At 49.6% G+C, this 22,173-nt stretch overlaps 6 protein-coding genes across 6 annotated transcripts; 2 read left to right on the top strand and 4 right to left on the bottom strand.

Moving 5' to 3' along the window:
- Positions 1-1,289, bottom strand: FOBCDRAFT_34151 (thioredoxin-like [2Fe-2S] ferredoxin-domain-containing protein). The gene is made up of 3 exons (XM_031183686.3): positions 1,060-1,289; positions 651-941; positions 1-515 (listed from the first exon to the last, which is right to left on the bottom strand). Exons 1-3 carry the CDS (start codon positions 1,180-1,182, stop codon positions 147-149), a joined length of 783 nt encoding a protein of 260 aa, XP_031039328.1. The 5' UTR covers positions 1,183-1,289; the 3' UTR covers positions 1-146.
- Positions 1,290-2,940: 1,651 nt separating this feature from the next.
- Positions 2,941-5,197, top strand: FOBCDRAFT_160895 (uncharacterized protein). The gene is made up of 3 exons (XM_031183683.3): positions 2,941-3,738; positions 3,801-4,820; positions 4,887-5,197. The coding sequence occupies exons 1-3, from the start codon at positions 3,136-3,138 to the stop codon at positions 4,968-4,970; spliced, it is 1,707 nt and encodes a 568-aa protein (XP_031039325.2). The 5' UTR covers positions 2,941-3,135; the 3' UTR covers positions 4,971-5,197.
- Positions 5,137-6,811, bottom strand: FOBCDRAFT_160891 (FAD dependent oxidoreductase). Its single transcript, XM_031183682.3, has 2 exons — positions 6,473-6,811; positions 5,137-6,420 (listed from the first exon to the last, which is right to left on the bottom strand). The coding sequence occupies exons 1-2, from the start codon at positions 6,725-6,727 to the stop codon at positions 5,293-5,295; spliced, it is 1,383 nt and encodes a 460-aa protein (XP_031039324.2). The 5' UTR covers positions 6,728-6,811; the 3' UTR covers positions 5,137-5,292.
- An 822-nt stretch (positions 6,812-7,633) lies between these two features.
- On the bottom strand, positions 7,634-11,572 carry FOBCDRAFT_34134 (uncharacterized protein). Its single transcript, XM_059612139.1, has 3 exons — positions 9,519-11,572; positions 8,665-9,284; positions 7,634-8,615 (listed from the first exon to the last, which is right to left on the bottom strand). Exons 1-3 carry the CDS (start codon positions 11,404-11,406, stop codon positions 7,905-7,907), a joined length of 3,219 nt encoding a protein of 1,072 aa, XP_059464873.1. The 5' UTR covers positions 11,407-11,572; the 3' UTR covers positions 7,634-7,904.
- A 4,322-nt stretch (positions 11,573-15,894) lies between these two features.
- Positions 15,895-17,959, bottom strand: FOBCDRAFT_182506 (cytidine deaminase-like protein; the record flags this gene model as incomplete). Its single annotated transcript, XM_059608582.1, has 3 exons — positions 17,695-17,959; positions 16,548-17,641; positions 15,895-16,062 (listed from the first exon to the last, which is right to left on the bottom strand). The coding sequence occupies exons 1-3, from the start codon at positions 17,714-17,716 to the stop codon at positions 15,895-15,897; spliced, it is 1,284 nt and encodes a 427-aa protein (XP_059464872.1). The 5' UTR covers positions 17,717-17,959.
- Positions 17,960-19,198: 1,239 nt separating this feature from the next.
- FOBCDRAFT_292973 (uncharacterized protein) lies at positions 19,199-21,759 on the top strand. Its single transcript, XM_059611814.1, has 4 exons — positions 19,199-19,667; positions 19,716-19,839; positions 19,885-21,180; positions 21,228-21,759. Exons 1-4 carry the CDS (start codon positions 19,468-19,470, stop codon positions 21,693-21,695), a joined length of 2,088 nt encoding a protein of 695 aa, XP_059464871.1. The 5' UTR covers positions 19,199-19,467; the 3' UTR covers positions 21,696-21,759.
- Positions 21,760-22,173: the final 414 nt, after the last annotated feature.

The following is a 22,173-nucleotide window of genomic DNA, read 5'->3' as shown; positions in this document are numbered from 1 at the left end:
ATATTGCCATTGACGAGAATCCACACATTCTATACCTGGGAAAGCATTTGACATGATGTTATGTACAGTTGAAGCCTCCTCCCGCCGGACACTTTTTGCATTTCTTGCTATTGAACTAAAAAAAGAGAGATAATAATGTTATAATTCTACAGGTCCGCCCTTGTGGTCTCGGTTCCCCAGGGCTCCGCGTTAAGGCTTGTTTGACCAGCACTGTTCTCACATGTGTCTCGGCTGCTGAGAGGACCAGGCTTGGGGACGTTGACAGTAGAGGGGTCGGAAGCAGTAGCCTGGGCCCGAAGGGACTTGAGGAGATCCTTTACGGAGGCGGGGGTGAGATCCTCATAGTAGTCGTCGTTGATCTGAATCATGGGAGCGTTGACGCAGGCACCGAGGCACTCGACCTCGAGAATGGTGAAGAGACCGTCAGCAGTGGTCTGGCCCTGCTCAATTCCGAGCTCCTCCTTGATAGCCTTGACGATAACATCAGATCCACAGCCTCCAAGTTGGCAAGGTGTCTATTGGTGCCGTTGTTAGTGGGTTGTGCTTTTAGAGTATTCGGTAATCTTCAATGACGTCTAATCGTCATTGCCAGACTAGCGTGAAGCAATTGCAGTCGACAAAGGCGTGCTTCATGTGGGAAAACAACATACCGTAGTGCAGATTTGAACAAAATATTTGCCCACGGGAGTTCTGTTGTACATGGTGTAGAAAGAGGCAACCTCGTACACTCGCATAGGAGGCATCTCAAGAAGACGGGCGACCTCGTTCATGACGCTGATGCTGGTGAAGCCGTGCTGGCGCTGGCCGAGGTCTAGCAAAGGCATGACAGCAGCCTTCTTGTACTGGGGAGGGTATCGCTTGAGGATCTCGGCAATCACGGTCTGGTTCTTCTCGTTGAACTTGAAGGGGATGTCGGGGTTGTTGTCCTCGGTGTTTCGATGCTGTCATACGGCCATAGGTCAGATAAGTTGGTTCTCATCGCTAGCAATTGCGCGCCAATAGATCTACCATGATCTATGGTCCAGGGTCGCAATTGACAGCGCCAATTGGCCTACTTACCACCATGAGAGTGTCGCTTCGTCGGCTGGCTGTGAGAGAGAAGGCGGCGCGAGACTGAGGGCGGGCAGCCCGGCACACCGGCCGGATGGCGGAGCGGATGAGGGGAGTGAGCTTGCTCGCCATTGTGAATAGTTTGGTGGTGCTTTTCCTGAGCGAGCGGAGCGGGTGTCGTCGCGAAGGCGGGAGGGCTTCTAAGGTCGTCGGTTCCGGATCTTGTCAAAATGTCGCCGCCGTAGCGAGCATTGCAATTCGAGTTGGAGCTGCTTGCAAAATCAACGTCGATGATTGGTGTGTTTGACCCAAGGTTTAGCCGTCCCGGTGTGGACCGGATGGAGAGGTACGTATCGTCCTTCATGTAAGTGGAGGTGGACCTGTAGCTCATCTCCTTACTTTGCCTATCTCAAGCTGCCTCATCTTGAATTCAGAAAAGCTCAATCATCATGTTTTTATTGTTAACTTACGACGATGAACATTCTCCTGAAATCGTAATTGTTGATTTAGCCACACAAGAACTCAAATCAGCCACCGACGTGAGCAAACAATAAGCTAATCTTTACTGGTGACTCAATCGAATACACCCGTAGAGAATCGCTTTCTCGCAAAGACCAAAGGCCATTGGGGTTGATGGGCTTGGGTTAACAGAAGTTCTGCAGCCCCCCTCGCTGACCGAACCTATCCTGCCAACACATAACCTCTGTTCTTCAACACTTACAAATAACACGCTATGAAAACAAGTTTCGCGAATTTGGTGGTACCACATGCTCCTCTGTCCTTGTGCGCAATCTCCATACATCCCTCTTGTTATACCTAACCACTGAGCATGTTGTGAATCGCGATTCAATCTCAATAGCCTATGACCCAGCTTGCTGTAAGGTGAGTGTTGTTGAACGACGATCAGCATTCGTTTTGGAGCCTTAAAATCGAAACTAAATCCAATTGGATTCGTTCTCTTTCATGGCACAAGCAGGATCCAACACGCCGATCTCTATGATGCTCGTCAAACAACCGAAACTCAAGCCATCCACTGCCAGATTTGTCTTCATACATGATCTTTCAGGTGGGACAACCGAAGAGTTGCAGCATACTCAATTATATGCGCAAGTGTTGCTTTACACTTGCTTCTTCACGTTGCAGAGGCTAAACGAAAGGGTACATGGTCAGGGCAATATAAGCTTAAAAGGGTTTTGTTGTTGAACCTTCTTTAACCACAAGAAAACCCCGAGTCAAGGTAACTTTGCCACCCCGCATTGGTACAGAGCCTCCCATTTGATATTTGGGGAAGCACAATTGTGTAGCTCGGCTAGAGGCTTACTTCTGGCGATGAGACATCAACGGTGGATTGGGTGCTGAGGTATCACCACCTTTATGCTGTGGTTCTGGAGGCTCATAACCCGGGACTACCGATGACAACTGGTCCTGTAGTTGATAACTCACCGGGCTGGGCGCATAAAACCAGTAAATAATTTGCTGGCCATTGAGATGATATCGATTGTTGTCGTCGTAGGTTTCAGATGGCGGCGTTGTGAGGGCTGGAATCCAAGAATGAGTGTAGCTAATTTTAGTTAAGCGTCCTCATCACTCTCTGAAAAAGGCTGAGGAACTGCAGCATGTACAAACGGTTCGTGTATATAATATTAAGCCTATTCGCGTCAATAATTCAGCCACGGTTGTAATTATTGAATCTGTCGTTCATTTGTTTCTGGTGACATCCTTCATCGTGAGTTGATGACCCCTGGCTCAACTCTATCGTCTCGATCTCAGAGTGAAAGACCCTTGTTTCTAACTAAGAGCTAGGATCTTTCAGCTAATAGCTTAGTTCTAGAGCCACTTTGGAAGCGCCAGATCTTAAATGAACTACAGAAGGAGGTAGGTAGATAGCGCACCTCCTTCCTGAGGTTTTCAGCTTAGCTTGGCTTGGCTTGATACTTCTAGTCTTGGTAGGCAATTGCAACTCGTCTGAGCTGGACCTCTTTCCATCTTACAAACAAAGACAACCTTGAATTCTATCTGACTGGTTATTCTGAACTCCATCTCTCTTAAAACATCAATATTTCGACTTGTCGATAACATCACATCATGCCAATCGAATCGCGATTTTCGGTGTCGGTTCCTAATTGCTCGATTCAACAATGGATATTTGGCTCGCCTTCAGGGCCATTACCAGATCAGAAGGCTTTCATCGATGCTGACAACCCTGAGCAACGTTATTTCACCTACAGCCAAGCTCGATTATTTGCGAAGCGTATCGCCGTCGGTCTTATCAACAATGGTCTTAAGCCAGGCGATCGTGTTCTCCTCTTCGCTAGTAACAGCTTATTCTTCCCGACCATTGTGATGGGCATTTGGATGGCCGGGGGTATATTCACAGGAGCTAACCCTGGGTATGTCAGTCGAGAGTTGGCCCATCAACTTCAAGATAGCGAGGCATCGTTCGTCGTTGCCGCGGAGGGTGGCATGGAAGTGGTATTGGCTGCTGCCTCACAGGTTGGTATGAAAGCTTCACAAGTATTTTTGTTGGATTCGACATGGCCAGATTCACCTGTTGAGACACAACCTAGAGAAGGCAGTCGACACTGGACAGAGCTCATTGCATCCAGGCCAGAGGGTGAGAGATTCGAGTGGACTGAGCCAAATGATTCTAATGACTCTGTCTGCTCTCTCAACTACAGCTCAGGCACTGTAAGTCGTTCTTTCAACTTTGTCTTGATCCTGAATAAGTGCCGCGAAGCTAATAACAGTAGACTGGAATACCGAAAGGTGTCGAGATCTCACATTACAATCATGTTGCGAATAGCTGCGGTGTGACTCTTTTCCATAAACTCCATCCCGACTACGAAGCTCGCCGTCAACGTGCTGCTGCCTTGTGTTTCCTCCCCATGTATCACGCCTTTAGTCAAGGCTACTTCATCACCAGCTTCCCTTGTGAGCGAGTTCCTGTATATATCATGCCTTCTTTTGATTTCCCTAAGATGCTCGCACATATTCAGAATTTTCGCATCACGAAGCTTCTGGCCGTTCCCCCTATTCTTGTCCTTATGTCGAAACACCCACTTGCACGCCGTGCCGACATGAGTAGCATCGACATGATTGCATCCGGTGCTGCCCCATTAGCGAAGGATACACAACGCGAGATAGCCGGGATGATACCTGGGGGCGAGTCAGTAGTACGGCAAGGTTGGGGGATGACTGAAGCAACCTGCACCGCATTATCGTGGGACCCTAACAAAGCTCCCAGCTCTGCGGCTGGTGAGCTGACGCCAGATTCCAAGGCCAGGTTGATCCATATCGAAACTGGAGAGGAAATTACGGCTGCAAACACCCCAGGAGAACTCTGGATCACGGGTCCTACAGTGATGCGTGGCTACTGGAGAAACCCAAGTGCAACCCAAGGCGCATTTGTTACTGACTCTGAGGGCACTCGATGGCTTCGTACCGGGGACGTTGCATATGTGGAGGAATACGCAAAAGGATCTCTCTTTCATATCGTGGATCGCGTCAAGGAGTTGATCAAAGTTAAAGGCATGCAAGTTGCTCCAGCTGAACTCGAGTCTCTCCTACTTGAACGAGAAGATATTGCAGACGCTGCAGTTGTTGGGGTCATGGTCAACGGTGAGGAGCTCCCACGAGCTTATGTCGTCAAATCAACAAACGCAAAAGACACATCTGAAAAAGACATCACAGACTGGCTGGCTAGTCGTGTTGTCAAATACAAACAACTTAAGGGGGGAGTGGTCTTCGTCGACGCTATTCCCAAAGTTCCTGTAAGTCTATTATCCTTCTCAGTAAAAGGCGCTGCAAGTTCGAGGCTTACATATTGTCACTCGAAGTCGGGCAAGATCTTGCGTAAGGTTCTTCGTGAGCGAGCAAAACGCGAAGTTAGCAACGGCCTTGAGGTGCGCGCCAAGCTGTAGGTCAGCGGCGGCGACAGGCGCGCAAGCTAATATATTGCATCACTTCGCAAATCATAGACTTCTTTACGTATGCGATGGTCTGTGAAGTATGGGCAAGTTGATAAATAAGGTATGTCACGCTTGGTGACAAAAGAATTCGCCTTTCTAGGACCAGACTGAGCAGAGTTTACATGTATCAATACGTTTGCATAAAATTCTTAGTGTAAGGGAGGCTGTCTCAACAAGCAACAGTAGCATCTCTCATGGTTTTTCCAGGCATAACTTTATTTCCATTAATCGCACACACAGACCTCATCATAGCCCTTGCCATGAGACATATATTTTAGTTTTCATCACCAATCATCATCCTGACTTCGTCTAGCAGTGTTGAGGGTATCTTCATATCTCGAGCCCTATCAACTCGCCCTCCATCAATTCGATATTGGGCTGGCAGCTTCACACCATCGTCGATCCCCAATATCTCCTGGGCAACCGCTATTCCACATCTCGCCGCAACTGGCATACCATGCCCCGTATAAGCAACACTAAGCCAGAGGCCACTATCTTCACCGCCTAGAGAAGCGGGTAGTTGGCCAACCCAGGGATAGCCATCTTTCGAATAGCCCATGATGCCAGTCCACTCATAAGTAGCTTGAAGAGAAGTGTCCTCGGATTCTTCTGGTGCCCTTAGCTTGACGGCCTCATGAAGTGAGGTACGCAATCGCTGGGCTATAACTGGGTCGATCGAATCGTCCCGCGATAGTCCAACTTGGCCACCGGATGAGCCTAATCTCTCACCGCCAGTGATAAGTTCACCCGAAGGTCTCTGGACAAGATAGTCGTCTCCTCCATCTGGTGTCCACCACACGTGGCTATGCTCCAGTGGTGAGCTGCCGTCTGAAGGGGTAAGAGCAGCAACTTGGCCACGCACGGGAACTATGTACCCAGATAGCTTTGGAATAAGGTGTGAGGTATAAGCGTTAGTTGCTAGGATGACTTTCCTGGCTGCTATCTGGCCACGAGGGGTGTGGAGAGCCCATGAGTCACCTATCCGCTGAATGTGCTCCACGGGCGTCTTTGTTTGAAGATTGAAGACGCTTGAGTCGTTCGCTTCAAGGAGACTCTCAAGAACCCAGCTAACAAGCTTATACGGCCATAGCTTAGCCGCATTGGGCTGGTATATGGCAGCAGATGCCCCTGAAACTCGCAGCTTCTTCAGCTGCTCCTGATCTGTTATAACCTTGATGTCGTCCGCAAGATCAGGATTGGTTTTCTTTAGACGGTCTAGATGCCGGGTCACGATGTCGAGGATTTCTTGTGAAGGAACGCGGTGCACACCTCCGACCGTCTCCCAGTCACAAGGGATATTGTGCTCTGATACAAGGTCCTTTAGGAAGTTGAAGGTATCAAGTTCAAATTGAGCGACTGGAGCTTTGGCGGCGTAAATAAGGGGCTGGCAATGACCACCATTCTGATGACAATCAGTAAACCCGTATAAAAGACTCTCAGTAGACTTAACTCACTCTTCCTGTAGCTCCCCAACAGGCCTCTCTTGCCTCGAGGAGCACCACATTCTTACAGTCCCCTTTAACAAGCTCTCTCGCTGCAAATGCCCCGGTGATACCACTGCCAACGACCACAACATCAGCCGTGGAAGGGAGCTCTGCTGTGGTGCGATGCCCGAGGAGCTTCTCAGAGGGTTTGCGATGCCAGTAAGATTTTGTGCTCTCAATGCTAGGCAGTCCAGCCTGCCCTGGTAGTAGCGTGGGGATTGTCATTGTTTAGCTGAGGTGTGTTTAGTGTATATGTGGGTGCTGATGTGAGACTAGATATAAGTTTGAGGTAAGTTGCGGAGATGTAAGTTGAAAGGCTAGCGGGTAATGTATCGAATGTGAATTCGTCTTAGTAAACCCCGCCTTAGACGGCAGTTATTGGAGGGCGTTGGCGTAACATGAGATGTATTACGTAGATTTCCATATTTATCAGTTGCGTGCATAGGAGCTATAGATAGACTGATATGATAAAGGGCTGCAGTATCATAGGCTTTCGGATATCACGCATACACAACTTGATACACAGCCAAAGCGAAGTGTTGATTGTGAATTGATCGTATCATATTCATGCCATTTCGTCGTCAGAATCATCAGCAGCTATCAGATCAAGCTCCCCCATCCAGTGGCCTTTCAATCCATCCCATTCTGCCTTGCTTCGGCAGTGGGCTTCTAAAGTATCCTTCCACCATGCTTGCTTGTATGCTTGCTCAAAGAGCCATTACTATAATTTACAATATTCCAGCGTCTCATGTAGCAAACCCTGCACCTTCCAATGACTCGATACAATCATTTCTTAAAGACAACCGTCTCTTTTTGGCTCCTCCATATGCTGTGTCCTGTGCTGTTGCCCCTCTCTGCTGAATCCTGCAGAGGTTTGCCGGAACTTTTGATTATTACTCCCACCCAATATGCGCTGTAGCCACAGCATGTCTAATGCTTTCAGGGGTATTTTGTACACGCAGTCTCGCTGTTGAGACGCAAAATATTCAAGCCATCTTCCTAAGAGGGGCACATTCTTCAAATCGTGCTCTCGCTCCCTGTGGCGTACAAAGAAAAGTTGACAAATGAAAAAAAAATGGTCGGTTCGGGGAACAGTCGTGGCGTGCCTGGTAGCGACAGCCTCCGAATCAAAGGTTGAATAAAGAACTCAACAAAACGCCATGGGAATAAATCTCCCGCTAATGGCTTCCATTCCTCGTGGTATTCGTGTCGTGTCGTAGTAGCAAATAATGTAGATGTCGTCAGAGCACATAATTCCTCCTGGTCGTGAGTGCTATGATCCTAGTTCGAGCCAGGTTCTCCAACATCATTCAGGCGTATTTCCCCTATAGAAATCGCAAAAAGCTCCTTCTCAGTAGACCTCCAGTGCTATCCAGAGTGAAATGCAACCAGGTAATTCCCTCTAGACGTCGGTCATCTCTGTGTCACTGTCACCACCCTCTGCGATGGAAATAGGGATCAACTCCTCATCGGGTCCCCAGTTTCCTTCATAAACAGTTGCCGGTGCGGCGCGGTGATGGCCAACCCACTGCAGGCCCTCAAGTTCCAGAACCTGATGCACAGTTGGTCGCTCACTGGGTTCTTGAGCTGTCATCCATCGTACAATCAAATCGAGAGAACTGCTGTGGGTGGCATTAACCATAAACTCGGGAGGTTGCAGTAGTTCCGATCGCTTGGATGGGCCAAACAAGTTGCTTGGGTCGTGGGTCTTGCCACTTGTGAAATCATCGCTATGCATTATCTCGGTAGGGTTACCAGTGGCATCTCGCTGGACCTCAATAGAGGGATTCCAGGTGAGACTTGGCACTTCGGAAAGATCTCCAGAGCGGAGGGCGATCCACGTCGGTCCGTTGTCAGGTAGGACAACGTTGGCGGCTGTCTCAAGAATGATGAGGCCAAGAGAGAAGACGTCGGCGGACTGGCAGGATTTTCCCTTGAGCATCTCAGGGGCCATGTACTCACGATCGCCCTCAACGTCCACGCCTTCGGCAGATGAACAGGATTGGGCTAGGCCGAAGTCACCAATCTTGAGAACACCTTCGAACGTAACAAGAATGTTGGCCGGCTTGAGATCCAGGTGCATGAAACCTGAATCATGGATATCCTTCAGGCCCTATAGAAATGTTAGTACGTACAGAGCAGCGAAGTGGTTTATAACTTACCAAGCACAGGTCCTGGAGGATCTTGAAGATGCGAAAGTCATCTAGTCGTCCACCTCGTCCAACAGTGCCCAGGAATTTGTCGAGGGTACCCTCTTCACAGTACTCTGTTTGGATATAGAGATGATTATTGTAGTCCCAATGATCGAAGTACTGGACCACATGCTCAGAGAAGCTAAGAGTCCTCAAAATCTCGGCCTCTCGGACCTTCGTATCCCGGTCCTTTGGTCCCTGAAACGCATGCTTGCTCTTCTTTACAGCATAGACTCTACCCTTGGTGGGGCTTGTTGTCGGGGTTGTACTGAGGTTGCCAAATGTCATTTGATGGTCCGCCTGAGTGACACGATAGACAACAGAGAATTCACCCTTTCCAATCTGCTCCACTTTGTCAAATCGGGAGGATAGGCTTGCGTCAATGTCAATGTTACTAGTACGGGCGTTCACAGGAGTAACAAGGAGGCTGGTAGATGATCGCAAGTCCCGTCCTGCTGTTGGGGTGACGGGAGGTGGCATGTTATCAGAGAAGCCATCGCCAATCTGAGAAATAGACAATCGGCTGGTGTCGAGAGGCAGCAAACTCTCACGTGGCGTTTGCGGTGTTCGTCGTCCATCAAGGGGGCTGGCTGATTCACAGAGTTTCGATTTAGTAAATGTCTCATGAGGAGAACTTAGGGGATGACTCAAAGAAACTGTGCTTAGTGGAGAAGGAGAGTGTAATCCTCGTCGAGCCCTGGAACGGCCAAACGAAGATAGAGGCAGATGCGAAGATGGGGAATACAGACGTCCAGCATCGGTAAGCCGACTTGAATTGTTGACTGTTCCAGCTGGTCCGTCCGTTGTTGGGACTTCCGACTTACAAGTTGCTTCACGAGGGATAGAGGTGCCGAGGACCGGAGTAGTAGAGTGTAATGTTCGGTTGGCAGTTGGGCTATGGTTATCATGGGGACTCTCAAATGAGTACTCGCTGACCTTGCTAAGGCTGGGAGTCAAAGTGTTCTTGGTTGGAGTAGGAGGAGCGTCGCCTTCCATGGGTGTCGAAAAGTCAATCGTTTCACCAAAGAGCTTGTGCTCGTCACCATCCAGGCTAAGGACACTACCGCGACGTGCACTCCTAGAAGCACTGCCACGCTGGAATATCGACATGCCCTTTCCTGGCCTACCAAAACTGTTGGGACCTGTGCTGTTACCAAATGGGGTGGAAGGGAGACCGCCAAAAGAATTCCGGTTGTTACCCCTCTTCTTCATGGCACTCCCGGCCGGTGGAGGGAAAGTAGCGAACGGGTTAGAGTGCTTCTTGCATGGTGTATCGGGAGGGGCCATCTTCTTGTCGGCATCCTCTTCGGGGTTTCGGTTGACCTTGGAAATAAGTCCAGTAGAGTTGAAAGCGCCCACCCACAGCTGCGAGTTGCTGGGTGTCGCCATGGCCTTGGACATATCATTTGGGCGAGTAGGTCGTGTCGCATTGAGAGGTAGAGATCGTGAGAAAAGGTGAGGTCTGGGTCGATCTGGCATCCGGGCCACGGGAGCATAAATAGGTGCTTCCTCGGTTAGGCTGTTTCCTGAAGACGATGTCGTCAGTGTCTTCGATAGAGGATGTGGTTGGTGGGCCTTGTCGCCAAAGAAAGTAGTGGGTGGTGGTTTCGAGGTCGGCGTTGTAGAAACAAAGGGACTCTCTTGAGGCACGGGAGGAGGAACAAATTGGTCCAGAGAAAGGCGAGGTCGACTTCGGACAGGAGAATATTCGGAGCTCATCTGAGCCAGCTGTCGTTCACCGGATCGTCTTCCCCAAGATCCTCGCTCCCCATATCTTTGTTGTAGAGTTGACTTACGTAGGGACGATGACCTCTTAGGAACATTCGTCGTCGCAGGTGTTGGCGAGGGAACAGGATCGCGGAACGGTGATCCGCTAGTACCCGCAATCTCATACTCGGTAGATGAGTCTTCATGTATATAGAAGCTCTGTGAAGATGTCGTGTTGGCGCCAAAGATATTTTGGTCCTCATTCTGGCCCAGCCCCGATATTCCATGCAAGCTCCGTCGCTTAGCCACCGGGCTTCCCTGGCTCGGTTGGTCCAGATTCATGGTTGCGTCGCTGCGCTTTAATGACCCGTTGTTTGTGACCATCTGGCCATCATTGTTGGAATCAAGAGACTTGAGAAATGATGTCGGCGAAGATTCAGCGACGTCGAGAGTGAGGCTGCGCCGCTTGACGGGACTGACAGAGATGGGGCTTGTAGCTCCCAGAGCGTTGTTCTCTTGCCCTGATGCATCAATAACCGAAGCCAAAGGTATCGCAGGTAGTGAGTTGCCGCTATCGGGAGCCATGTTGAGTGCCCTCTTCAGAGGGCTCTTGGGAGATGCGCGTGCTCGTGTCAACGGTCTCGAGGGCGATGTCTTACCGGCCTTGGCGGAACGCAACGAAAGCCTAACGCTGGGGCGGAAAGGTGTAAAGGCGGTTGAATGCGGGGCACCGTTGATGTGAGGAGGTGCTGAGCGAGTGTGGGACGGTAGAAGTTGTTGATTTTGCGGTGTTGCGCCAAATCGACGACAAGGCGATTGAGGTGAGGTTTGGTGGGGGCTTTCGGGGCTCAGCGAGTTTTGGGAGTTGGAGCGCGTCAAGAACTTGGAAGGTGATCGTGAAATAGAGCGTCGGAGAGTGCGAACTGCCGATGTGACGTCGATGTGGTGGGCGTGGGTTGGTGATGGTAGGGCGAGTGTGCCACCGCTGCTGTTCGAGAAGGACATTGTGAGGTTGTGAAGTGCTGCGCGCTTCGGTAATGCGCGAGCAGATGACGCAGTAAGGCTAATGGATATAAACAGTTGAATAACTATGCCTTATCGATATTATTGCTGGTGCGAGATACAGTGACCGGTGAAGAATGCAGTAGGGAGAAATAAAGGTTGCGGACGTTGGTGAGCCAAATGTGCAAGCCGTTAACGGTGTTGCGTGAAATGGCCAAGTCGAAGATGTGAGAAGCAGCTCGACGCGATACCCAACAAATCGCAAAAAGCTATGCCAGTCTCACTCGGATGTCGAAGTTCATATCATGACTCGACAACTGGAGGTAAATCAGACACTAAAGTGAGGAGGCAGAAGGCAGAAGTGTGTTGAGTGTAGGCTTCCGTTTAAGTGCCCGAATGGTGATGTCGTCGACAAGGCAGCCAGATAGATACCTTAGATAAGTGTGGGTCGACGTGAGTTCGCGTTGAGGGTTGAGCAAATATGAGTTATTGTCGACAAAAGAAAAAGTGAGGTTGAGTAGAGGAGGAAAGTTGGTAGAAGTTGGAACTGCTAAGCAGTTGTAGGAGTAGTCGTGCTGCAGGTGGTGGTGGTGTCGTGTTTCGTAGAAGATGGACGTCCGGGTTGGACTTGGGGGTGGGCGGGTTGAAGAGGCGAACGGGAAGACAAGAGAGTTAGGTAGGTGAACTAGTAGTTAGGGTGTGGCAGTTGGACCATGGCGCTCGTGAACGGGCATGGGCTACTGATCCTGACACAAACTAAGAAGTTGTAAAGAAGAGGCTAATGAAAAGCAAATTGTCCCTGCAGTTGTCGTCCGGTCTTGTCTCTGCTTTACTTTGCTCTTGCTCGTCCAGTCTTTGTTTTTGTGGTTTGTTTGAATCCACAACCAGCAGAGTTCAGAGCAATAATACTATACTGCCCCTTCGTGTACAATACCCCTCGTGTGGCTGCGTTGAAACCCAAGAACCCTTCCTCAGGGCAGAACGTGGATACTCCAACTGGGGTCTGGTGACTCAGAATATCAGGTCGAAAGGACAACGAATGGTAGTGGCAAGTCAGGCTGGTATGCACTCGTCTGGGCTTTCTTGGTGTCTGTGTTGGAAAGTTGGTGCAGACGAGAGTTGACTTGCAAGTAAAAAGACCCAGAGGGTGTGACAAAATACTAGTGAGAAATAGGACAGGATGGGATGAGAGGGAAGGGCGGGCGCGCAAGAAAGAGGATGGACAAGACCGCCTGGAGTGGTTGGAAGAGAGGGTCCGCTATAGATGGATGGGGATAAGGAGCGTGGGAGCCCAGGGATGGCGCGTGTTGGCGCTGGAGGCTAACGATTTGGTGCACGCCCCGTAAAAATGGCAGGCAGCTCAAGTTAAGTTAGTGGGGGTTTACAGTTGTCTACAAGCCTCCCGTCTTCAACCAATATCAATATATCGATTGATGAGGAACGGGAGAATCACTAGAGCAGTCAATGTTATAACAGGAAAACAACGCGCGTACTTTGCACCAGGGAGGCAAATTCAGTTTTGTGTATCCGTACTCGTACTCTACCATCAAAAATCTCTTCGTCACATTAAAGAGGCTGGAAAACAACAAGCTGGGGTAGAGGCGCGCAACAAGTGACGCATTTGTTTACACGTTTACCTAAAGGGGAATAGTGTCACACGAAAAGACGCGTTTCTCCAAACAAAAGCCAGGGGTGCAACAACAGACAAACATCAACTCACTAACACACCCTCCAGGCTGGCCCTGTTAGCGAGTGGCTTCCTTCAAGGATGGCGCCGGGAGCTGGTCCCCGTATCTCAACCCGCTCATGGCCCGTCCATGTTCCATCTCAAGCCTCTGAGCTACTGATTGCTACTCTACTCTACAGGTAGAGTAGCACTGATCTCTCTGTCTCATCGATGATGGCACGTTCATCGGAACAATCACATTCCTTCGTGGCTTCGTCATATCCAAAGATTCTCTCTCTATGTCTTGATGTTTCCTCCTCGTCACCCGTAGGTAGGACAACCGACTTATTGAATAACGACGATCGTTGATCGTCAGGGAAAATCACGATTGTCTGTGACTGAATGTTCCTGTGAACTTGTTGAGCCTTGATGCCTGTTGCGCTAGGACTCTTGTAAGTGAGGACCACGATGCCCATGGGTAGAGTATGGAGTGGTTCCTGAAGCCAACCTCAAACCTCAGACTGACCAGCATCTCTTCTCCGTCTACGAGAAGAAAGAGGTATACGGATACAGATACAATAGGAATTACCCACTTGTGAAGAGAGTCTGGCTCTTTCTTGCTCACATTTTCCAGGTTGAAATGGCCTCTATCAACACCAATGTTCATGTGGAAATCTTATTCAAGAGACTGACATGTAAGTCGGACATCCAAAGCCCTGGTTCGTCAATACCCCACTGGGCGCCTCTCAGCGCCAGTGCTCAGGGGTATTCCCGTCCTTCAGACGCTCCTCAAGCCATGGCAAGCCACCTCACCCCTGAGACCTCCCCTCAGGCCCAGGGACTTCTCTGTTCTTCCCAGCCAGGGGAGATCCCATGGCACTGGCAGTTGGCATGGGATGGCGCCCGTTGGACTGAAGATCGCCTCTAATATGGCATGGAATTCTGGTGGAATGGCATGAGGTCTATTCTCGATGGAGCAAAAAAGGTGAGCGCTTCTGCTGGTCAGTCTAGAGGTCGCAGGTGTTGTAGGACAGCAGCATCTACTTAGACGCTGGAGTAACTGTCCCAAGATAGATCGAAGGTCGCAGCACGGGCACTTGCACTGGCACTCGCAGGTTGCAGCAAGTCCAAAGCAAGATACGATTGGGACGGGGGGTTGGGGCCGTGTCTAGAGCCCACCCGTTCGCTGGCTCCCGTCCCCTTCAGACCATTCAGCGTCATGATCGTCGCCGTCACTTGCTGGTGGGCATGCTCTATCCCGGGTCCCATCACTTGCCTCGTACAGGACTGGGCTCCCTCGAACAAGTGAGTGAGTTGTGTTGTACAGCGTGTACAACAGAGACAACGTCAACCCTGGCTAGTCAATGGGTACAGCACAACTTAGTTTTCGTTAACCAGCGAGTTCCTCATACCAGCCACTTCCAATGAGGAGTCTTTTCTCCTTCTAACAGCCGCCCAGTGGCCCTCTTATTCAGGCCCTCTCTGCCTCCACCAGCAGAATCAGTAGCAGCCATGGCATGGCCATACCACGCCAGGCCAGCTCATCGCATCGGGCACAGGACCTCGAGGCTAGCATCAGCATCAGTGTCAACCATGTCCTGACCTACATCTCGATACGCCGGCCCCTCTCATGACGCGCAGGAAATCTTCCCGTTCTGATCAAAACAAACAAACGATTTGCTTCCCCTATCCTCTTGTGCACTCCCCCACTAGCTGACGGTGGTAATTTGAGCTTTAATTGTGCTCTTTATGCCGACCAGCCCATGTCATCTCGCTTCTTATGAGTGAGTCCGGGGTGGCCCCCGCTATATGCGAGAGGGCACTGCGCTAACAATTCAATTCTGTGCGCTCGTCAGTTGTTGGGCTTGCGTGTGGACAAGAAGAGGCACAAAAGCCCTGCTCATAAGCTTGGGGCCTCGGCCAGAGGGACCACAAAGCGCATCAAATCGAAAAGCTACGCATCGTACTTTTGAGATTTGAAGCCCCTAGCATGTCGTCCATCTAATCAACTGCCAATCAAGACCATCAATCGGCATTGCTTCTACCGTTGCTGCTCTGTGCTTCTTGATCGGAAGTTTTAGATCAACTCATATATCGACTTACATGGAGCATCATCGTCACTTGCACTAACATAATGAAAGGTCCTTCATTGTTCACATCCAACAGATCAGCTCAACTCAATTCACTCGCATGCATCCCCCGCGCTCGCATATTTTACACTAGACAGGGGATGCAACTGGCTGTGCACAACATCAGTGCCAACTTTGTTGACCGCCTGACTTGGTTGCATATTCTATGGAACATCGCTGCAGCTAGCACGCCGTTGAAGCACACCGCACAAGTCTGCGGCTCTGTGAAATGAACCCCTATGCAGTTCATATTATAAGGGCCGTGTAAGTGGCCTCTGGCGGCAGCGGTCTACAACTTTCAGTGCAGCTTCACCAACTTTAACATACTCCTGAGCCCCTATTCGCAAGCTGTTTCCTGCAGATGGTAGCCGTTGTCCTGTTGTTGCGATGCAAACGCACAATGTGTTCAAGTGTGATGAAACCAAGCAAGAGTTTAATTAGTTACAGCCTACACATCCACGAAAAGTTGCACGACTTTAATTAGCATGTAGTCGAAATTAAGCGCTCGGATAAAGGATGCAGATATTGAATTTATTCATGTGCGTTAAAATGTTAGTCTTGCATAAGAGACCGTCGAGAACAGAACCAACTTGAACCCAAGCGCACCGTTATCCGAAACGGAAGACAGAGACCAACGCCATGACGCAAAGTGGCTTCATTCTCGTCTTACCATAACTGCGGCCAAGTGGGCTATGACTACCCTATAGTGTTCCAGAGTTCGGCGTCATCGGGGCTTAGAAACCTGCTGGCCTCAATAACGGGCCACGCTGGCAATGCAAAACGCATCTCGACGGGCCGTCTGCTTGCCTGCTTCCGTCTGTGAGTTTTCGGTGCAGCGATGCAATGCTTCAAGTGGACTCGGGACTGCATGAGAGAGTGTAGCATATACTATTTGATTGGACAATTGGACACCACATTGGCAAGGGAGTCAGCGAGGGGTACAGTGACTTTGCAGGTCAACTTCAGCCTTTGACTAAAGTCTCATATGCACCTCCTCGCGAGGGAGGATCGAGATGAGCGAATTTTGCATGCCAACTGAAGTGGGTGATCCTGAGCACGTAGTCTTCTGGCATCAAATCTTGGTGAAGCAATTCCAGCATCGTGTTCTGCTTCAATAAGCCACATTCTGGGCAAAATCCAGCGTCTCTCTCAAGATTCCCCACAAAGGCATAGCAGGGGATCATAGTGAGACGGCCGAGATTCCGAAGATCTAATAAAGTTCCATCTTCTCGAGATGAATCAGACCATTAGGCGGCTAGATCTGAGTCAGTATCAAACTCTCAAAAGGCACTAGTGAATGACAGAATTTCGTCCAGATCTGGACTCGAAGGGAGGGTTCATGTACTCACTGGTATGAACTGTCTCAGCTTCACGCCAGCCTCCCTAAACACCCGGGCTGTGTCGTTGTCCATACTGTACGTATGGGCGTAGACAACCTCGCTAATACCCACCTGGCAGATTTTGATACTGCATGTGAGGCAGGGACACGTGTCGCAGTATAGGACAGAACCCTCGCGTATTCTTTCTCGTCCCGCTTCCAAAAGCGCGTTCTCTTCGGCATGGATACACAGGCAAGTCGATAAGCCCACTCCGGAGCTGTTGCCGTCATTGCACCTTGGACAGCCTCCTTCAGTGCAATTCTGTAGTCCCCTTGGAGTCCCATTATAACCGGTGCTAATGACCCTGCGTTCTTTGCCAACAAGAACACATCCGACCCTACGCTTCATACAGTTGGAGCGTTGTGCAGCAAGGGATGCCAATTCCATAAAGTAAGTGTCCCAGCAAGGGCGAAGACGATCAGGATTTGGGATGTCCAGCTTGCCAAGGGTAGCATAGAGGTGCGCTAGAGAGGATGATGTGTTGAGAAGTCTCACAACAGCACGCGAGATAAGGGGTGAGAGGCCTTTCTCTGCATCGTATAGGTGGGTATCGCTCTCTGTGACAAAGTCTTCTAGACTCATGTCAGGCTCTCCCGCGTGCCTCTGCCTCGCGCGGTCCTGGAACCGTCGCCAGCGGACCGTCAATGGCGCATCGACGGAGAGCAGTAAGAAGAAAGGTCGACGAAGAAAGACGTCTAGAACGGCCTCGGTGGGAATGTCGGTAGTGACAAAGCGGCTACGCCAGCGTTTCGTCACAAAGTCGAGGAGTTCCTCAGCTGTGGAAAACACGTGTTGCGGACCATCCCGGAGAGTCAGCGTGGTTTCAGAAGAAGACTGGTAACCATTTTTGGTGGTGAGCGCTGTTGAGGTCAGAGCGCCTTTGAAAGCTGTTGAGTCGGTAGACTGTGATGGAGACTCTGCACCGTGTTCCTCGGGTGATGCGGATTCGGCTCCAAGCGAGGAATTGGACGGCCTTGGCTGCGAGTGTGGCTGTAGATGGAGGAGTTTGAATCCATGATGCTCAACGAGATATTGGGCCACCGTCTTTTTGCCGGAGCAAATACCTGAACGTTGTGAGTTTATGACTTGACTTGGGAAGTTTGCGATATGTTCTTACTGCCGCAGACGCCGATGAGCATGTTGTGGTTCGATGCTGTGGTTTTGTTCTGATGTTTGTGGAGGTAAAGTCAGGAACAGGCTTTGGGTGATGTATCATGCCTCACGTTGATATTTTCGTATGGTCATTTAACGCGTACGGCGACTATTCTAAGCGCGTCGCAGAGTGTGGGGGTGCACTGTTCGCAGCTGTGACCGTTGGTGTTCTAGAATATCTACAGAACCCTTTGAAAAGTGTCGCAAACTCGACTTTGAAAGCGGCCGACAAGTTGACAAGTATGTTTCTCCATCTTACGAGTTATCATACAAATCTCGATCTAGTTAGACACTTCGTAAATATAGATGCTGTGAGTTATGATCAAAGCGCACATTCCAGCAGTCCCGAGAAAGCTTGAACCCTTGAATGTTTCAGACACAAATCTCTCGTTAATAAAATGGCGTCCTCAAGATAAAGGTCACATTCTTCAAGTGAATGGTGGAAATAAATCTGAACGGGTGTATGCTTGATAACTTCCGATATACCGAGTTTGCGGTTGTGAAGAACGTGTTTCTCCTGTAGCTGAGGTGATGGTAAATGAGTCTTAAGGGTCATTGTTTATGATGAACGGGAATAATGGGGATTGCAATATCGATCCCCTTTTCTCGGTAAAATTTAAAGCTGGATTACTGACGGTGATATCTAGTTGCTTTCGGTCAGCAACTTTCTATCAATGTAGCTGGGAAATCTTCAACGGGATGTAATCTATAGCGTCGATCTGAGGTATGGATATGACAACGCTTTAAATAGACATGAGCATGACTCTATTATGACGATATAATAAGAAACCCAATGTAGAAGACTATTAATACTGGGATGTCCTTTTTTATTTTACATAGGTAGGCATTCGGACTTGCATGCACGAGGGCCGCATCGCAGCCACCATCATCAGGGCTTTTGCTTACCCTATAACGACATATACACTGTGAGGGACCTCTGAAATGGCGATAAGGCCTGGTCCGATAGGTAAGTTAGGCTGCGTGACGGGAGGCAGGTGCATGCCCAGTACCCCGCGGTGGGGCTAAGGGGAGGCAGGAAAACTTAGGACATTTATCCCAGGTGATAAAAAAACTGATCTGAAGGCTTCCCAAGTCTACACTGAATCTGCCTAAATATTTTTATCACTTAGAATAGAGGTCCTAAGTTTTCTTGCTCCCTGGCGCCTGCCTATGACCTAAGGCGGAGCTCCACATCCATGATCACCAGTGACGGTCATCTTATCCGTTCAGGTGAACCCTTCATAAGATCACGGAATACACACAACGATGACCTTATATTCCAGCTATAACAGGTCATGAGCCCTCGAGAAGACACTTTTAACAGCCAAAAAATTAAAACAGTATCGCTTTGGCAACTTGTTTACCTTATCCGACTACAGTAGCGACGAGGAAAGCAACTGGCTCTTGAACAGGACCAACATATCGAATCTGCAAACTGTATCCAACCTTTAACCATACAAAAGCTTTTTTAGCTTTAAAGAACAGTAGTGTAAACAGTGACAGTCCTACAACAGGCCGACATAATAGCGCTCAAAAGCCATAAGGGTTATCTGCCTCAGGGACGCAGTTGCTGCCTTAACCAAGCAGTACAATACCTGCTCTCAGCAGCTGGACCGAACCTTCCTCCCCTTCATCCCACCCAAAAGGCTACTTTCCGCAAATACTAAACAGGCAAAAGTCGTCACGGTTTAGCAACAACCGCAGTCGGATCAGTGTTGGAAGCGAGCCTCTGATCACGATGGCGGCCCCTTTGCAATTTGCCCCGTTCATCTCAGAGATCGAGCTGTCGTTCTACTCGGCGCTCTTTGGCTCAAAGCTTGAGCATGACAAGCTCGACGACTCAGCGCGGAGCATTCTTGGCCTCTATGAACCCCGCTTGGAAGAACCAGAGTCCAGCTGCCGCATGCAGATATTAGGAAATGCCCTCACGAGCAGCAGGTAGGTCCGCTGTTTGATTTATGCACAGTCCTTCTCTGACTATGGCAGAACTAATGCGCCCAGTCCCCCTCTTGGGACAATGAGGGCCGAGGGAATCATTAGGAACGTCAATACACTCGAGGATTTCAAGAATACAGACAAACCTGCTATGCTCAAGACTGCTGGCCGACAGGTATTTATGAGCCCACCGAGACTGGAGCATCACTGACAACTCTAGATCTGGGATGCGATCAAAGATGGTAGTATCTACTCTGTTCCATCCCTGCTCTCGTCATTCATCATACTTTCATACGCGGACCTGAAAAAGTACAAGTTTACGTACTGGTTCGCCTTCCCTGCTCTGCACTCTGATCCTTCGTGGAAGCGATCCGGTCCAGCCGAACGGCTCAACTCCAAGGAGAGCACGGCACTTGTTGACAGGGTAGGAACTTGGAGGTACAGTGTCGACTCCCGCGAGCATGGCTTCTTTTTGGTCAAGAAGGTACACGGTGAAGTTCAGGATACGGATGATCCGGATTCTTCCCAGGGACTTCCTTTTCGATGGGAAGTTGCCTCGCTGCGAGAGTTTGAGAATGGTTTCTTCGACCAGGTGGCTGAGGAGGACCGCTATGTTGCGTTTGTTGACCCTTCGACGTACCCAGAAGGTCCTGGATGGCCCCTGAGAAATTTCCTGGTCCTTATCCGACAAAGGTTTCATCTGACAAAGACCAAAGTAATCTGCTACAGAGATATCCAGGCAAAGAGACACGAAGCCCGCAGTGTCATTCTTCCAATCGAGATGGATCCAGTCGAGAACTTAGAGATCACTGAAATGCCCAAGGTTACTGGCTGGGCACGGTCGAGTAACGGCAAACTCCAGGCACAACAAGTCAACCTAGGAGAGTATATGGATCCTGCACGACAAGCTGACGGCTCTGTCGACCTGAACTTAAAGCTCATGAAATGGAGGATCGCCCCTGAACTCGACTTAGATGCTATTAAGAACACGAAGTGCCTGCTACTTGGCGCTGGTACGCTGGGAAGTTATGTCTCAAGAAACCTTATGGGTTGGGGCGTCCGGAAGATAACGTTTGTGGATTATGGGCGAGTGTCATTTTCCAACCCTGTCCGACAGCCACTGTTCAACTTTCAAGACTGTCTTGAAGGAGGAAAACCAAAAGCACCTCGAGCTGCTGAAGCATTGAAAGAAATCTACCCAGGGATAGATAGTGAAGGACACACGCTGTTCGTTCCTATGCTCGGTCACCCTTACATAGACGAGTCGAAGACAAGGGAGGAATACGAAAAGCTGGAGAAGCTTATCGACGAACATGATGCCATTTTCCTCCTCATGGATTCAAGAGAGTCACGATGGCTGCCAACGGTCATGGGAAAGGCCAAAGGAAAGATTGTCATGAACGCCGCCCTGGGGTTCGATTCGTATGTTGTTATGCGACATGGTTCTGAAAGCCATGCCGAGGGGCAGACACCGCTTGGCTGCTATTTCTGCAACGACGTCGTGGCCCCAGCTGATGTAAGTTTCCATTTCTACTTTCTAGGCCGTATCTAACATTCGTTTAGTCTCAAAAGGACCAGACCCTGGACCAGCAATGTACTGTTACTCGACCCGGTGTTGCAGCGATTGCGTCTGCCCTTCTTGTCGAACTTCTGACAAGCTTGTTACAACATCCACTGGGTAAAGATGCACCAGCACCACAGCCAACTCCTGGAGTGGTTCCAGAGCGAGACCCACCTGAGCATCCTCTGGGGTTGGTTCCGCATCAGATAAGGGGCTATGTGTCGACATTTCAGAACATTGTTATCCGCGGTCAATCTTACGACTGCTGCAGCGCATGCAGCCCCAAGATTCTTGATGCCTACCGCAATGATGGATGGGGTTTTGTAAAGAAAGCACTGCAAGAGAAGGACTATGTGGCAGAGCTATCGGGTCTGGCCGAGGTTCAGCGAAGAGCAGAGGAGATGGCTGCCCAGGTTGACTGGGAAGAGGATGACGACCTTGTCGAAGATGGTGATGGAGAGCTAATTTAGAGTATATACTAGTCTAAAGGTCTACTAAGTCTATACTAAATTTGCCTAAGTTTACTAAGTTTACCTAAATGTTTTTGTTACTTAGGATAGAATTTAGAAGTTTTCTTGCCTATATCAGAGACAGCATTGAGAACCGTGCGATGTCTGAAGAGATTAGTTCTATGAAACCAGGAATATTCGATGGACCAACCCCAACACGTGATAGTTATGGACAATGACGTGGTGCCATATCTTGAAACGCATCGTAATATAGGATAGTGGGGAAAGTCGAAGAGAATCGAAGAAATAGAGGAGTTGGTATCAGTGTCGGCGTCGGCGTTCCTAGTCTTCTAGTAACTGCTTTTATTGTAGGACGGCTGACAGGTTCAAAGAATGTGTAGAAGCGGTCATGTGATAAATCCGTTGAGGAGTATAATTCGGAGTATAACTCGGCGTATTTGGAAGGTTCATGAGATATTGCCAGGGAGTCGTTTCATTG

Source organism: Fusarium oxysporum, chromosome V (genome assembly GCF_013085055.1).
Source record: "Fusarium oxysporum Fo47 chromosome V, complete sequence".
Lineage (NCBI taxonomy): Eukaryota > Fungi > Ascomycota > Sordariomycetes > Hypocreales > Nectriaceae > Fusarium > Fusarium oxysporum.
This window is presented reverse-complemented; position numbering and strand designations above follow the sequence as displayed.

What these genes read in the sequence shown, in the direction of transcription:
- FOBCDRAFT_160891 (XM_031183682.3), bottom strand. Translation starts at nt 6,727, where the DNA reads ATGACAATCCCCACGCTACTACCAGGGCAGGCTGGACTGCCTAGCATT. An exon ending in GTTGGGGAGCTACAGGAAGA is followed by an intron (nt 6,421 to 6,472) that starts GTGAGTTAAGTC and finishes GATTGTCATCAG; the next exon opens with AATGGTGGTCATTGCCAGCC.
- FOBCDRAFT_160895 (XM_031183683.3), top strand. Translation starts at nt 3,136, where the DNA reads ATGCCAATCGAATCGCGATTTTCGGTGTCGGTTCCTAATTGCTCGATT. An exon ending in TCAACTACAGCTCAGGCACT is followed by an intron (nt 3,739 to 3,800) that starts GTAAGTCGTTCT and finishes TAATAACAGTAG; the next exon opens with ACTGGAATACCGAAAGGTGT. An exon ending in ACGCTATTCCCAAAGTTCCT is followed by an intron (nt 4,821 to 4,886) that starts GTAAGTCTATTA and finishes TGTCACTCGAAG; the next exon opens with TCGGGCAAGATCTTGCGTAA.
- FOBCDRAFT_34134 (XM_059612139.1), bottom strand. Translation starts at nt 11,406, where the DNA reads ATGTCCTTCTCGAACAGCAGCGGTGGCACACTCGCCCTACCATCACCA. An exon ending in TATCCCTCGTGAAGCAACTT is followed by an intron (nt 9,285 to 9,518) that starts GTAAGTCGGAAG and finishes TCTGTGAATCAG; the next exon opens with CCAGCCCCCTTGATGGACGA. An exon ending in TCCTCCAGGACCTGTGCTTG is followed by an intron (nt 8,616 to 8,664) that starts GTAAGTTATAAA and finishes ACATTTCTATAG; the next exon opens with GGCCTGAAGGATATCCATGA.
- FOBCDRAFT_292973 (XM_059611814.1), top strand. Translation starts at nt 19,468, where the DNA reads ATGGCGGCCCCTTTGCAATTTGCCCCGTTCATCTCAGAGATCGAGCTG. An exon ending in TCAAGACTGCTGGCCGACAG is followed by an intron (nt 19,840 to 19,884) that starts GTATTTATGAGC and finishes TGACAACTCTAG; the next exon opens with ATCTGGGATGCGATCAAAGA. An exon ending in ACGTCGTGGCCCCAGCTGAT is followed by an intron (nt 21,181 to 21,227) that starts GTAAGTTTCCAT and finishes ACATTCGTTTAG; the next exon opens with TCTCAAAAGGACCAGACCCT.
- FOBCDRAFT_34151 (XM_031183686.3), bottom strand. Translation starts at nt 1,182, where the DNA reads ATGGCGAGCAAGCTCACTCCCCTCATCCGCTCCGCCATCCGGCCGGTG. An exon ending in GAAGCGACACTCTCATGGTG is followed by an intron (nt 942 to 1,059) that starts GTAAGTAGGCCA and finishes GCCGTATGACAG; the next exon opens with CATCGAAACACCGAGGACAA. An exon ending in TTGTTCAAATCTGCACTACG is followed by an intron (nt 516 to 650) that starts GTATGTTGTTTT and finishes CGGCACCAATAG; the next exon opens with ACACCTTGCCAACTTGGAGG.